The sequence below is a fragment of the Mesoplodon bidens genome (assembly GCF_964165515.1).
Source record: "Mesoplodon bidens genome assembly, chromosome: 6".
Taxonomy (NCBI): domain Eukaryota; kingdom Metazoa; phylum Chordata; class Mammalia; order Artiodactyla; family Ziphiidae; genus Mesoplodon; species Mesoplodon bidens.
The window spans coordinates 4,397,109-4,413,940 of record NC_138162.1 but is presented as its reverse complement, the minus strand read 5'-3'; the positions used below and the strand labels follow the sequence as shown (position 1 = coordinate 4,413,940).

General features: G+C 39.2%; 1 protein-coding gene across 1 annotated transcript in view; it reads right to left on the bottom strand.

The window, feature by feature from the left end:
- The window catches only part of SETX (senataxin), a 75,087-nt gene that overhangs the window by 43,850 nt on the left and 14,405 nt on the right, over window positions 1-16,832 (bottom strand). The window contains 5 exon segments of the mRNA XM_081236344.1: window positions 4,617-8,816; window positions 9,313-9,400; window positions 9,534-9,705; window positions 14,049-14,168; window positions 14,935-15,154. Coding sequence (XP_081092470.1) covers window positions 4,617-8,816; window positions 9,313-9,400; window positions 9,534-9,705; window positions 14,049-14,168; window positions 14,935-15,154 — 4,800 coding nt within the window.

Here is a 16,832-nt window from a genome sequence, read left to right as displayed (position 1 = left end):
GGAGGCAAGAGTATCAAAATCTGGGAAGCTGGTAAGCAGATGGATGAATGGTTAACTAACTCAGCAAGTCCAAGAAGCTGAACTCTAAGCAGGAAGCATCTGACATACACCTCTAGAAGGAGGAGGGCTGAAGGGAGACTGCCCCTCCCTGTTCCCAACAAAAAGCTATAGAGGTTTCACCTCTATAAAGTGTGACAGTCTCTGGCTGTGGAGCAGCAGATAGAGAGGGGATACTGTACTTAAAAAAAAAAAAGGTTGGGGGGGGGACGTCCCTGGTGGCGCAGTGGTTAGGAATCCGCCTGCCAATGCAGGGGATACGGGTTCGATCCCTGGTCCGGGAAGATCCCACATGCCGCGGAGCAACTAAGCCCGTGCGCCACAACTACTGAGCCTGCGCTCTAGAGTCCGCGAGCCACAACTACTGAAGCCCTCGCCACAACTAGAGAAAAGCCCGCGTGCAGCAACAAAGACCCAATGCAGCCAAAAACTAATTAATTAATTAATTTAAAAAATAAAATAATTTAAAAAAAGGGAATTAAGCAAATGTTTATATACTGAATGCCTGGACCTTGCCCTCTGCCCCCACCCTCACCCCACAGGCAGCTCTCCATCAGGCCTAGGCTTTCCAGGCAATCGATCTGAAGATTCTTCTTGGGGAAATCTGACCTCACTAAGAGGGGGGGGGGGGAAGACTAAAAACAGTGATATGAGGGTGGGGATGAGGCTTCCCAATAAAATGCCAATGGTCAACAAGCCTATCCCTTTCACTTAGAGCTTCTGTTTTAAAATCTTACATGTAACAAAATATAGATTATAACTATACCTAAGCATATAATCTTAATATAAAGAATGAAACTAATTTGGATTTCACCATGTGATGGTGTCCTTCAGATCACATTTGACTTCCACAGTGCAAATAATAAAGGACCATTTTAGTAAAAGTATCTCTTTTCCTAAGCATCTCTTTTGATCTGTCATTATTTAAATGCATCCTCTTTTCTTATAGCATTAAAAAGTTGAGATATATTTCACAAAATTCACCACTTTAGAGTGTGCACACTACAGTGTGTTTTTAGTACATTCACTATTTTGTGCAACCATCACCGTTATCTAATTCCAGAACATTCCCACCATCCCAAAACAAGCCTTATACCTATTAGCAGTCAGTCCTAATTCCTGCCCCCCCCTTCCCCTGGCAACTACTAATCCACTTTCTGTCTCTATGGATTTGCCTATTCTGGAAAATTCATATAAATGGAATTACACAATATGTGGCCTTCTGTACCTGACTTCTTTCACTTAGCATAATATTTTCAAGGTTCATCAAAGAACAGGTAAAAGTACATATAATGGGTCATCCCTTTTAATAGACTAATATTCCATTGTATGCATATACCATGTTTTGTTTATCCATTCATCTCCTGATGGACATCTCGGTTGTTTTCAACTTTTGGCTATTATGAACAATGCTCCAATCTACTTTTTAGTATCCTGTTCTTAAATGTGAGTAAACCACCAAAAATCATTAGACACGTGAAGAAAGGAGTTAATATGAAAGGTCTGTAGACACTAAAATGAATAGGAAAAAAGCAACTGGGAAAACAGGGACAATGCAAAGAGAGGAAAACTTTCAACTAACTTTAAACTTATCATTAATTAACTTCAGGTAATAAAAAATACTGTGTACATGAAGAAAGCACAGAATCCTATAAAAAGGAATAATGAGAGAACAAGAGTTCCGTGAAACTAAAAATATGCTCAAAAATTTTTCAATAGACTTGGATGCTGAGAAAGTCTCCAAGGAAGGAGAATGACGACGACAACAAAGACAGACAGAGATGGCAAAGTAGAAAGAAATTTTAAGACATGCAAAGTTTCAAAATTTATCCCCTACACATTCTTTTCTCAGGAAGCTTCAAGGATGTGCCTTACTAAAATGAGGGGGTGACAAAAACAGACAACCCTGGGTACAGGAGACAGAGATCCAACACAGGAAAGAAGGAAATGCAAGCCCTAGGATGAGGATGGTGAGCATTTCAGGTTAACCATCCTAAACCAAGAAGATGAAATTTATCAACTATCTGATGTGCCTGATCATATTGAGAGACCTAAACATCCAAGAGACAGTCTGAAGCTAATTTAGTAATAAGTACATAGAAAATTAAGTAAACAATAAATCCAGAGAAAGCAGAGTCGGAAACGAAAAGTAGTTACAGCTACCACATGAGTTAGCCTTGGACACCTTTTTTTTTAAAAAAAATTCAAAGACCTTCTTTTTTAAAATTAATTAATTAATTTTTGCTGTGTTGGGTCTTCATTTCTGTGCGAGGGCTTTCTCTAGTTGTGGCAAGCAGGGGCTACTCTTCATTGCGGTGTGCGGGCCTCTCACTATCATGGACTCTCTTGTTGGGGAGCGCAGGCTCAGTACTTGTGGCTCACGGGCCTAGTTGCTTCGCAGCATGTGGGATCCTCCCAGACCAGGGCTCGAACCCGTGTCCCCTGCATTAGCAGGCAGATTCTCAACCACTGCGCCACCAGGGACACCTTTTATATCGTCAAAATAATAACAAATACTGACCGAAAAATTACAAGACTACTCCATAGTGAGGATGGGGAAACAGGAGAGGTGTGTGTGAACACAGGGCTGGAAAGAGAGGGTACTTCCTGTAGTGGGTAACTACAGAAAATGTCTAGAACTGAAAAATTAACAAGTCAAAACAGTGGCATGTTATTTAGAAATATGGAAGTATATAACAAAAGGACCCATCAAGGATCAAAAATAATTACTTGGGCTTCCCTGGTGGTGCAGTGGTTGGGAGTCCGCCTGCCGATGCGGGGGGCGCGGGTTCGTGCCCCGGTCCGGGAGGATCCCGCGTGCCGCGGAGCAGCTGGGTCCGTGGGCCATGGCCGCTGGGCCTGTGCGTCCGGAGCCTGTGCTCCGCGGCGGGAGGGGCCGCAGCGGTGAGAGGCCCGCGTACCGCAAAAAAAAAAAAAAAAAAAAAAATTACTTGGGGAGGTGAGAGTGGCTGCTGTTTTTTTTTATAATGGGCCTTCCACAAGTATTTGACTATTTTAAACTCTGTGTATATACAAACGGAACTTGTGCTCATTCTGTTTTGAAAAGGTTTTGGCTACAGAAATGTCCTGAAGGAAGAAATCTTAAAGATAAACATATAAATACCTCTTAACTAAGGGAAAAATAAAATCACAAATATGTGTCCTAAATTTAAGGGCTATGAATGGCTTCTAAGCGATTTAGTGTTTTCTGGAAAGGATAAATGTTCAAGAAAAAAATAAGCTTCAAGATGAAGAAAATCTCTGTATATTCCCCAGCTTATTTAACTGTATACACTGTTCACTGAACTAACCAGTTTGTAAGGTAAGAAAATCATTCTTGTAATACTATTTCACATTGTTGTTAAGGAGAGAGACTGAAGACCCTTTATCAATTAGTTGTTTCTAATGCCTTTGAAACACTAGTAAAATAATTCTTAAGACAACGGCTGAAATTTAGGGCATAAATTGACACCAACTTGCCTCTTTGTGCAGTACATCTCCTTTGCCTTTAACAATTCTAAGCTGGACCTTTGCAGTCTCTCTGCCTGGGATATACTTCCTATGGCCAACTCCTTCTGCTCACTCTGGTCTCGGTGTGACTACCATCGCTCACAGAGGCTGTCTCACCTTTCAGTCTAAAGTGCCTGCTCCCTTTTGTTCTAGATCATTCTAGAGCACTCTAGAGACTTTTGTCCTGATCTGAAATGATCATTCCCAGAAGGCAGAGGCCTTGTCTGTCGTGTTCACCACTTTACCCCCCAGGTTTGTGACAGTACTTGGCAAGTATCAGGCACCCAAGTATCTGCTGACTGAATACGTGGGTATTTACCTCAATGCTCTTGGTTTTGAAGAGTCTTATTGCACGCTCACGTTTTGGGTTTTTTTTTAAAAGCAATTTGAAAAAAAGTAAAAATCTACCTGCTTTGAGAACACCAAAAACATCCTTCAAAGTGCAGGTGGATGTTTACACTAAAGAATTACTAGCTGTTTTTCTGAGGTTCAAATTTAACTGGGAATCCTATATTTTACTTGGCAATCCCAGTTGGGCAGTAAGAAAGAGAGAAGAACCAGAATGGGATGTGTTGGGGTAGGGAGGCAGCTAAAGGCTGCTATGAGGCATAAGAAGTTGGGAAGACAGATGAGAAATTTGGGATTTATTGCTTTGTGCTGATCAGTGTAACTTGCCCTTTGTTACCTCCTCAAGAAGACTTCAGTAAAGGTTTACACTACTTTTCAAAAAAATAAACGCAGATGAGAGACTATGTCCTCTGAGAAGTCTTCCCTTATTTTACACCAAAAAACATTTCCTCCTCCTGTGCCACCTCTGGACTTGGTACATTAGCACTCTGAATTGTGTCTGTAAGCTCCAGAAGGGCAGAGTTTAAGTATTTCCTCTGTATCACCAGCATCTAGAACAGTGTCGGGCACAATGTCTGTTCAACATGAAATCTACAAGCTACATCTAAATCAAAATGCGATCAGTTATTTTAGCCATACTCAGCATGGTAAAGAAAGGTAATTTCAAAGTCTGAACGTATGTGATTAGAACATATACTTACTGTTTCAAAAGTATTCAGTATCATCAAAGGGAAAAACACATCAAAATAATCTTTACCATCTTGAAATCTCACAGGCACAGGTCTTTTGATGGACTGACAAAGAGTTGAAGGGGGTCCGCACTGATCAAAGTTCACAAACATTTCGTATGTCCATTTTAAGACCTCTTTAACGAAGGTGTCAGAGAGGGACTGTGCTGACAAGAGAATGTTTACTGGAGGGGAAGGTGAAAAAGATCTGTTTTCACAAAATGGAACTTTGTAGCCTTGCCTGTTGGAATTATTTGGAGTATGAGACTGGAGAACCTTGCACAAACCCTTCACTTCAGCCACTGGCTTCTGAGACACCAGAGAGACTGGCTGTGGTACTTTCAAAGCAGATTGTACCCCACGTGACTTATTTTTCAGAGTTGGTAAGAGCGCTGACATATCTTCCAAAGACTTGGAAAGACCAGCAATTCGTGAAGTACTACTGGAGCTAAAAATCTTAGCAGTGGGAGGTTTCGAAGGTTTAGATGCAGAGAGAGGCAAGCCAGGTCTACGAAATATATCTTCATCTGCTGCTTTAGCTTCAGAGTGTTTTGAACAGTATTCACCCTGGTTTTCCAGTGTTTCAACACAATCTTTGTATTTACATTTTGTGCTACTCAAAGATTCCAACTGAGGCCGACTCACAGAATCTTCTTCTACCTGGACTATATCTTTTCCATGAACTACTTCAATGAGTTTATCATTCTCTTTCTCCATTTGTGAACATAAATCCATATCTTCAGGATCACATTGTGTTAAAAATATATTATCTTCCTCTATGTCACTGTTGGATTCAGGCTCTCCCTCTTTCAAAGCTGCCACATCAAAATGATGTACTGTTAGGTCACCTCCACCTAAAGGGTCCCCTGAGGTAGAAACAACTATTTCATTTGCTGGTATTTCTCCATTTAACACTACAGAAGAAGTACACTGGTTCAAAAGACAAGTGTCATCAGCTACCTGAGAAACATATTTTGCTTTCACAGGTTCTGTTTCAGAAGACACACATTTTAACTGTTTTTCCTTACTTTTAGCAGTTACCTCAACTCCTCTTTTATAACTATAATCTGATGTATCTGATTCTGGCACAAATTTGTCAGAATTCTGTGCTGCATGTGGCCCTGCTCGTGTTGTATCTGTACTTTGACAATCAAAACATCCTTGTCTGTTCTGCTGTGATTTGGGTCTCATCTGCCTTTGCAGCTGAAGGTCTTGACTTGTCAGCAGTTTCTTATTATTTTTGACAGAGAGAGTCCGAGGAGAAATTAATTTAGTCTTTTTCTGGGTATCAACTACTCGAACCGTTTTGCCATGGTCAGGTAACTGAGCTAAACACTCTGAAGATCGCTGGGGCAACTGAAATGCCCTACGAGCCTCTTTCAGGCCAAGTTTCTCAACTGTTGAAGTTGGTTCAGGACACTGGCGAAATTTCTTTGGTGGCACTATAGCAGGAGTTGTTCTACGACTTATGTAATTTGAACTTTTACTCTGCCCTGTTTTGGTATCCGAATGTGTTTTTTTAGGAGTTTTAGAAAGTGAGACTCTCCTAACAGGTTTGGAATAAGTGTGAAGCTTTGGTGGAGACTTCTTCAGGGAAACTGTAGTGGTTCTCCGAATGCTTGAATTGGGAGTTGTAGTCCTTATGTCTATACTTTCGAAATCATTTTCAGTCACATCTCTCTTATTAAGAATATCAGACTGGTCCTCACTTTTGACAGGAGATGAAGGCCTTAGAGGATCTTCAGCCACAGCAGCTTTCTCATATCGTTTTCTCTTGGGTTTTTTTACTTCAATTTCACAAAATTTCTCAACAGAAATACTACTACTGTGTGGTTCTGCGTGTTCCTCAATGCCCTCTGCTGCTTTTTTAAAGACCTCTTCAGGTACATAATCTGTATCAAAACCCCAATCATTTGTGGTATCACCTACATGAGTCAAGCACGAATTTTCTTCATTCTCTTGAACTGAATTCTTGTTGTCTGGTTTCTGATCTTGCCAAACTGAAAACACTTCACATGGACTTTCAAACTCAAAAAACTGAGAATCCGATTCCTCAAACTGCAAAAGGGACCTTGTATTTTCTTCCTTTATTACATTCTGTTCCACATTTGTGTTAGCTATTGAAGTATGCTGCTCTGGACATTCTTTCTCAATGCATGTTTTACCCTGTTTAATGTGTTTCTTAAAACCCACAATACTTTCATCATCATCATCTTCATCAGAATCTGAAATAATAATGACCTGTTCACAGCAGGTTTCCCTGACACTATTTTGGTTGGCTGTGAAACATCTTCTATCATCTTTAACTTTTCTTTGTAGCTGGGATAAACTTTTTTGGGTTGAATCTGATGGGAACTTAATAACACTGGCTTGAGCTATTAAAGATAATTTGTGGAGGTCTCTGTCTATCTGAGACTCTGTTAAGGTGTCAGACTTAGGACTGATGCTAAGGACCTGTTCTCTTAAATCAGAAGAAAACTGAACAGTACTCTTGCTAATTTCCATATCTCTTGATTCAAGTCCAGTCACAGGATCTTTAAAGGGAGGTGTTTTCTCCGCAGAAATATTGGTCCTTTCTGTGAATGAGACCAAACCTTTATTACCAACATGACATTCTAGTATTTGACAACTGATATCAGGGGTGGAGAAAATGCCTAACTCTTCTTCCTTTACTTGTTTCTTTTTCGGCAATGAACTGTTTTCAGATTTTTGTTCTCCATTTTTATCATCCAGAATACCATTAGGGCCTAAAGAGAGATTGTGTATGAAGCCATCTCCTTTCTGACCTCCTGTATCTTTCTTTGAATAGAAACTTTCAATGCTAGATACACTCAGGTTTTCCTCTAAAGTGATACTTTCCCTGTGTTGCTTTTTCATTACATGTGGTAACTTAGCACAGATTTCATCTTTATGTGCCTTAGTTTTTGCTTTTGAGGTTTTGCCAAGAGCATCATCCTTTAAAGAGAAATCCTCATTTGATGTGGACACCTCTTCCAGAGAGTCATTGCTAGAATCAGTCAACGAACGTGTTGATGTGATTATTCCTCTGTCAAATACCTTTTCTGGACCATTTCCTGAAGTACAGTTCTGTGGGGTATATGAGGAATTCTCTTTTACAGACTTATGCTTCCCTGTACTTATTTTAACTTGGCCTCGAGCTCTTTCATTAACAAGCCTTTTACTTCTCGGCTTCAAGCACAACTCAGCTGAGAGATGGTCTTTGAGTTTCAAATCTTTTATATAAGTTTGCTTATTATCCTCTTCTATGGCATTATTTGCTTTGCTGAAAATACTCTCTTGCACTTGACATGCATCAGCTTTCATCGGTTCTTTAGAGAATGTTGGGCTGGAGTTTTCCAGACAGTGCCTGTATTTTTTAGACTTCTTCCCTGTTTGTTCACTTTCTTCTTTATTATAAGATGCAGGAGGCGTTTTACATGGAGGAGTCAGATCCACAGAAGTGCTACATTGAGGTACTTTGAATTTTATGTTTCTAATAATTTGCTTTAAACAAGTTTGTAACTCATGGGTTTCCTGACTAGTCAACTGCCAACCTAAAGATAAATTTCCTCGCAGGAATAAGTTGAGCTTATCCCAGAATCGCTTACAAAGAGTCTTCTGCCCAAGCTGATGGCCTTCTTTAAGGAGACTTCTGATCAGCTGCACACAAGCAAGTTGTACAGAGTTAGATGGCACTGAATGCAGTGACAGAGATGATATCATTGTTGTGCCTTTGGAGCAGTTTCCAGATGACTTCTCAGAACTCCGTGCAAACGCAGTGGTGGGAAGCTTGGCACATTTTACGACGGCTTCCACCCACTGCTGGGAACTAACCCACAGCAAATGCAAACACTTTTTATTTCTATGCAGTTCAATCACTGACACCAAAATCAGAAGGAAAAACTCAGTGACTGTGTCACACACGGCGTCCGTCTGGTTGAGGACGTCTTTGACTTCAGAATGCAGATGATGAATAACCTCCACTATATAAGCCACACCCAGATCCTTAAGATCCATGAGGGACTGCACAAAAGGGATGAACCACAGAAACGTGCTGTTATGAACACGCATGTCTTGACCGATATCTGACTGAAGCACATTAGCTAATGTTTCCATTTCTTCGTACATGTTAGGACAATAATCTGGGCAAATGGCTGATCTCCACCCTGAATCCTAAAATGAAAGAGATACTGACATTCAGATAAACAAGCACCATTCATGACAGGTTTAACACAAAAGTTGCAAACAAGAAAATACACTGCTCAACTTTCCTGTTTTGATGTACATATACGGACCCCCAAAAAACTGAAAACAGTTCAATTTTGAGGTTAAGGTTTCATGAAAAGGTTAAATTTACAAAACCTCCATGTACTCTGGACCTCTTTCCTTCAGTTGGTTTTGATTTCTAGTCATGTGATTTATCTCCTTCATGCCATAAATGTTCTACCCTTCCGAAATGTACTTAAAAATTAATCTCTCAAAGTGTGCACGCTCTCATTAGAGCCCATTTTTCCTCATGAGCTACTGTTCAATCAGAAAGGTTTTATGCAACAGTTGATTCAGAATAGCTACATATCATAAAATCAGCAATGCAACTAACCACGTAAAACACTGTCTATACAATATAAAGGCAATACAATATCATCTGAATTCTCAAAATGTTTTATACCTTTTTGGTCTTTTCAGGGTTATAATTGTATACAATCTGGCTGCAAGTCACCGTATCATCCAAATATGACTCCGGTTCTGACTTGGTCCTTAAGTATTAAGAATAAATAGAAATTACTGAAATGAAGGGTAAAAAGAAGAGAAAAATCCTACTGTTAAGTCAATTATAGTAGACTTCCTCATACAGATTGTTTGAAATCCTGACACAGGAACTGAACGAACCTCACAGAGCTGTTCCGTATATTCTGGATCTCTTTATTGTAGCTCACGTTGTTGATAATGGTTTGAAATGCCTCAATAGGATCAGTAAGTTGACCCCAGACCTTAGATCCAAGACGATCCAGAATCACCATGAAACAGTGTAACGCTGGCCAGAAAGGATCCACACTATCATCTGAAATACAATGGAGTAATTTCTAAATTACAACACAGTTAGAGAAAGGTACTAAAATATATTGAGAATTAAGCATTCTTTACCTGGGTAGCAACAAAACTGAAAGCAAAGCAGGAAGTAATTTAAAGTAAAGCATTGTCAACTACAGGTTTTAGAAAGCTGGCAAACTTTTAAATAGTGTCTGCATTTTTTTTAAAGCAATACACCTCTGTTAAGAAATCTTGTTGTGTGGAACAAACTGAGATAGTCCAGATAAACTCAACTTTCTCACCCTATTTGCCAACCTGAAAGCATCGTTCCTCCTCTGCTTCTTCCAGATCTTTATACTCCCATCCTTCAATAAATAACAGAAGTAAAGTAGAAAAAAAAGGGAGAGAAAGAAAAACTTGGTATTTTCAGATCGAAACAAAGTCCATGATACAAGAAATCCTGAATTGTGTGTGTCATTTGGTTGGTATAAAGGACTGAACCCCTCATCCATGGATAAGCAGAGATATATACTCTTCATCCACCCATGTCTCAACATGGCTTTGTTGTTATCTCTATTCCATCCAACTGGCAGGAATTCCCATTCCTCACACACTCTTATGCCCAGTCCTTCCCCTCTTCCCTACATGCAGTGGCAAAACACTGCCCTGCTCAAAGACCTTCACTTGCTCCTTAATGTCTTCTAAGGAAATTAGAAGTCCTCAGTCAAGCATTTGTAAGATCTTACTCTATTCTTTCTTTCCAGATTTACTTTTTTACACTCACATAAAGATACACCACCTACAGAAAAAAACAGATAGCTGGCTTTTTCCAAGAACGAACCAGAATGGCTTCACTATTAGCACCACCTATCATCTTCCGCAGTATTCTTAGGAGGCAAGTGCTCTAACTCACCCAATTACTGACAACCCTAGAACTTTCTGCATTATTTCCCTCAGGGCTCTTAGATTCTACTTTTTTATCCTCTACTGAAGCTGTCTTATGTCTAGGAAGCTCTCAAATAAGGAAGAAAGTCATCAGTTAGGTGAAGACAATTATGGAATGTTTCTTAAAGAGGTGACTTGGGACTTCCCTGGTGGTGAAGTGGTAAAGAATCCGCCTGCCAAATCATAGGCAGAATACTCTATGACATAAAAGATCCTTTTTGACCCACCTCCTAGAGACATGGAAATAAAAACAAACAAATGGGACCTAATGAAACTTAAAAGCTTTTGCACAGCAAAGGAAAACATAAACAAGATGAAAAGACAACTCTCAGAATGGGAGAAAATATTTGCAAATGAAGCAACAAAGGACTAATCTCCAAAATTTACAAGCAGCTCACGTAGCTCAATATCAAAAAAACAAACAACCCAATCCAAAAATGGGCAGAAGACCTAAATAGACATTTCTCCAAGGAAGATATACAGCTTGCCAACAAACACATGAAAGGATGCTCAACATCACTAATCATTAGAAAAGTGCAAATCAAAACTACAATGAGGTGTCACCTCACACCAGTCAGAATGGCCATCATCAAAAAATCTACAAACAATAAATGCTGGAGAGGGTGTGGAGAAAAGGGAACCCTCTTGCACTGTTGGTAGGAATGTAAATTGATACAGCCACTATGGAGAACAGTATGGAGGTTCCTTAAAAAACTAAAAATAGAACTACCATACAACCCAGTAATTCCACTCCTAGACATATACCCTGAGAAAACCATAATCCAAAAAAAGGTCATGTACCACAATGTTCACTGAAGCTATATTTACAATAGCCAGGACATGGAAGCAACCTAAGTGTCCATCGACAGATGAATAGATAAAGAAGATGTGGCACATACATACAATGGAATATTACTCAGCCATAGAAAGAAACGAAATCGAGTTATGTGTAGTGAGGTGGATGGACCTAGAGTCTGTCGTACAGAGTGAAGTAAGTCAGAAAGAGAAAAACAAATACCGTATGCTAACACTTATATATGGAATCTAAAAAAAAAAAGGTTCTGAAGAACCTAGGGGCAGGACAGGAATAAAGACGCAGACGTAGAGAATGGACGTGAGGACACGGGGAGAAGGAAGGGTAAGCTGGGACGAAGTGAGAGAGTGGCATGGACATATATACACTACCACATGTAAAACAGCTAGTGGGAAGAAGCCACATAGCACAGGGAGATCAGCTTGGTGCTCTGTCACCACCTAGATGGGTGGTATGGGAGGGGGGTGGGAGGGAGATGCAACAGGGAGGGATATGGGAATATATGTATATGTATAGCTGATTCACTTTGTTATACAGCAGAAACTAACACACCCTTGTAAAGCAATTATACTCCAATAAAGATGTTAAAGAAAGAATCTGCCTGCCAATGCAGGGGACACAGGTTTGAGTCCTGGTCCAGGAAGATCCCACATGCCGCGGAGCAACTAAGCCTGTGCGCCACAACTACTGAGCCTGCCGTCTAGAGCCCATGAGCCACAACTACTGAGCCCACGCGCCTAGAGCCTGTGCTCTGTAACAAGAGAAGCCACCACAATGACAAGCCCGTGCACCGCAATGAAGAGTAGCCTCCCGCTCGCTGTAAGTAGAGAAAGCCCACACGAAGCAATGAAGACCCAACACAGCCCCAAAAATAAATAAATGAATTTATAAATAAAATAAATAAAAATGCCAATCTTTAAAAAAAAAAGGTGCTTAAAAAAAAAAGAGGTGACTCATTTTGAAGGAGGTTAGGGGAGCTGGATTAACAGAGAGGACAGAAATATATGTGCAAAGCACAGGGAAAAAAACTAACAATTTATGTAGTAAATGCTGGTAAGCAAATTAGTAATAACCTTTTTAATAAATTTATTTATTTATTTTGGGGGCTGTGCTGGGTCTTCGTTACTGTGCGCGGGCTTTCTCTAGTTGCGGAGAGCGGGGGTTACTCTTTGTTGTGGTGCGCAGGCTTCTCATTGTGGTGGCTTCTTTTGTTGCAGAGCACGGGCTCTGGTGCACGGGCTTCAGTAGTTTTGGCTTGAAGGCTCAGTAGTTGTGGCGCACGGGCTTAGTTGCTCCATGGCACGTGGGATCTTCCTGGACCAGGGCTCAAACCCGTGTCCCCTGCATTGGCAGGCAGATTCTTTACCACTGCACCACCAGGGAAGTCCCTAATTAGTAATAACCTTAATCAAATATCATCTAGCAAGAAAACAGGTGTGATCAAAAAAAAGAATAACATTTACATATTTCTTTTAGAATCCCCCACAAAAGAATATATATCCATGCTGAAGTTGCCTAAGGAGAAGTGAATGTGGGTAAAAAGTTATATTTATGTTTTCATTAAATTTGGCACGCTTGGTCTTTATTGAGTCATTCTTTCATAAAGAAGGTAAGATTAGAAACACTAGTACAGATTCTCCCTGATCAGCCCAATAAAACCATGAGCAAAACCAAGCTGGCTCTAATAACAAACATGACAATTTTAGACCCTATTTTCTAGACTATCTGGGCAGCACTGTCCAAGGGAACTCTCTGGGATGATGGAAATGGTTCTATACTGTAGTCACCAGGCAGCTCTTGAAGTATAGCTAGTGGGACTGAAAAACTGAATTTTTAATTTTATTTAAGTTTCATTAATGTAAATGTAAACAGCCACACTTGGCCGGCAGGCAGCCACCATTGTGGACGGTGGAACCCTAGAGAACCAAAGTGAAATGAAAAACCAGGCAAAAGGGAGACAGTGGGATAGGGGAAGCTTTCTGCAAAATTTTAACTATCATGTCATTAGAAATTTACCTCCTTTAGGTTCTAGTCTTCATTCTACCACTAACTGGGTATTTCAACGCGAAAAAGTAAGTTAAGGGCCTTTCCTGGTGGCACAGTGGTTAAGAATCTGCCTGCCAATGCAGGGGACATGGGTTCGAGCCCTGGTCTGGGAGGATCCCACATACCGCGGAGCAACTAAGCCCGTGCACCACAACTACTGAGCCCGTGTGCCGCAACTACTGAAGCCTGCACGCCTAGAGCCCATGCTCCGCAACAAGAGAAGCCACCGCAATGAGAAGCCTGCACACTGCAACAAAGAGTAGCCCCCGCTCGCCGCAACTAGAGAAAGCCCATGCACAGCAACAAAGACCCAACGCAGCCAAAAATAAATTAATTAATTTTTTAAAAAGTAAGTTAACTTCCTTGGGCTTCAGTTTCTTCTTTTATGAAAGTAAGGTGCTGAGTTAAATAAACTCTAAAGGTCTTTTCCAATTAAAAATTCTGACTCTGTGACGAAAACCATAAAATGTTCATTCTTTCCTCCACATCATACACCCAAATTCTTACAGTGACACTAGTATTTTCAAAGTGCACCATCATCACAATATTCAGCAAATAAAGTTTATTACCATCTGATTGCCTCTCCATGGTGTGAAGTATTGATTGCATAAAATCATTCTGTTTGTTTGAGCCCAACAACAGTGAATCCATGGCTTGCTCCTCAAGAATGGTCAGCAACATGCAAATACCTGTAAGATCATGTATAGCTTTCCTGAATTGATTAAATAAAACTGTTCTAATGCCTTCTCCAGTTTAGTTGGCAAAAGAATAACAAGGCAGTAAGATGAAACAAAACAGTATGCAGTGCCTCAGACATTGAAGTCTGAGACATTCATATACAACTCCTCCTAAGAACAGAACTTTAGGCTGAATAAAAAGGGAAAATGGCACGAACGTGGTTAGAAAACCATTTCCAAAATGACTACCACACAATTTGTATCTCATAAAATCAAAGATCCTTTAAATTTTAAGATCACTGTATTTCAAGTACCAATCACTGCTAAATATACACATGACTGCAAGACTCTGAATCAATGAAGTAGGACAGAACTATTTTAAGTCAATATACAACTTGATGAAACCCAAAGTTAGTATCTCTTTCTCCCAGGAAATATTTAACAGATGGGAAAAGAGGTATTAAACCTCTGTTTCAATAGATCAAAACCCTATTAAGGTCAGCTGCTATGCTAATACTGTAACATCTAATACTGCCTTAAATAAAAGATCTATTTGCCATACTTGAAAATGTACCTCTTACACAGATTTCTAGGATAAAAAATGTTTAAAGACAAGATGCTGCAATAGTCAATTTAATGACAGAACAAGAATTGGGAACTATGAAATCCTTTATTTAGCAATTTTGATCAGATTACCAAAAGAGATCCCCTCCCTTGCAGGATAATCATAAGAAATATTGGAAAATACTAATTATATTTGTGTAGGAACAATACTCACCTAACCAATAGTTCTTGTAGTTGGCAGTATCATACATGTGTGAAGGCAGAAGAATCAGTTTACCCTTCTCAAGGACAGAAGAAGTATAAATGTCTGGACTTTCTAAAAGCCCCAACTCAATAACTTTAAAAAGGCAAGTCAAAACCTCCTGTAAGTCATAATAATCATCTCTGTCCACTTTTCCCAAGTTTCTTGCTGTCAGGATAGCCCAACGCCGAATCTAAAAGCATAACACATTCATTACTTCATTTAACACACAATTGTCTACATACAGCAAGAATACAGTTAAAATAGGATTCTCTACAGATTATAAAAGACACGAGATACATCAACTATACTTAAAAAAAAAATCATTACACTGTATATCTTAAACTTATACAGTGCTGTATGTCAATTATACCTCAATAAAACTGGAAGAAAAAAACTATCATATAGAATAAAGTACTTTAGGAAAAATACATGATTTTCAGACATTTAAAGGAAATAAACCAAAAGGTCCATGATGACAGAAAAAAAAAAAAAAAGACAGAAGATACTAATTACAATTGACCTTTGAACAACACACAAGGGTTAGGGGCACCTACCCTCTGCGTAGTTGAATACACTAATTCGAATATAACATAGTTGGCAGCCCTCCATATCCCGGTTCTGCATCATGGATTCAACTAACCTCAAACTGTGTAGTACTATACTAGATGCTATTAAAAAGAATCTGTGTATAAGATGACCCATGCAGTTCAAACCCATGTTGCTCAAGGGTCAACTGGAATGCGATGTGTGAACCTTACTTGATCCTGATTTGAACTAACCCTAATAAAGCATTTGTGAGATAATAATTTCCACTCAAACACTGACTAGAAATATGATTATTATTATTATTATTATTATTATTATAAGTGTGTTGATATAATTGTTTTTTTTAAGAGCACTTACCTTTTTGATACATGTACTGAAGTATTTTATGGATGAAATGCTCTGATGTCTAAGATTTGCGGTAACTGAACTTAACAGGAGTAGAATATTGACCACATATTGATAACAGATGAAGCACAGTGATGGATATATGGGAGTTCACTACACCAATCTATTTTTGTATGTTTGTAATGTTCCATAATAGAAAGTTAAAAAAAGGAAAGAAAAATGAAAAGAGAAACCTCAGAAGAAATCAAAGGTCACCTCTACATGGCAATATAGCATAGGGAAGTGATTTTAAATTTATTCTGCACTACAAATTGAATTGTGATCACAACCAACCTGAAAAACTAAATAAAATTTTAAAAAATCAGTGGGCATCCTTCATAGTAACAGTAAGTATTGTTTTGTGAAATGTTTAGGTCACATACATATATATATATGTGTGTGAACTCGATGAAGAACATTTTTACTTAGGTTATGGGCAGAAAAGTTTGCAAAACACAGAACTAGTGGACAAAAGAATGGGCTCCATGCCAACATAATTAACTAATGAATTTTAAGCTATCGAAAAAAATACAAAGGAATCAATGAGTCTATAACTTATAATAAACAGATGAATAAATGAAGAGCAGGGAAAATGGCTCTTGATTATAGTATAATCAATGTCAAGTGCTGACTGGTAAATGTGTAAAGTGCTGGAGTTGAAATTATTTTGCAATCTTAGAAAAACTGGCTCAGGGAAGAACCATCAGGTAATGCTAAATTTAGGAGAAAATTTTGGTGAGGAGTAAGGTATTTATGTGATCTTAGAGTACTTAAGAAATAGACATTGTACAGTGAAGAAACTGGACAACACCTCAACTAGATGGTCAAAATTAACATCACCATGAGGCCGAATGATATGGCATGCCTGTATATCTGACACCCTGAGAAGGACATAACATCCATCACTTATGTAGTACTCCAGTTGGAACGTATAACCA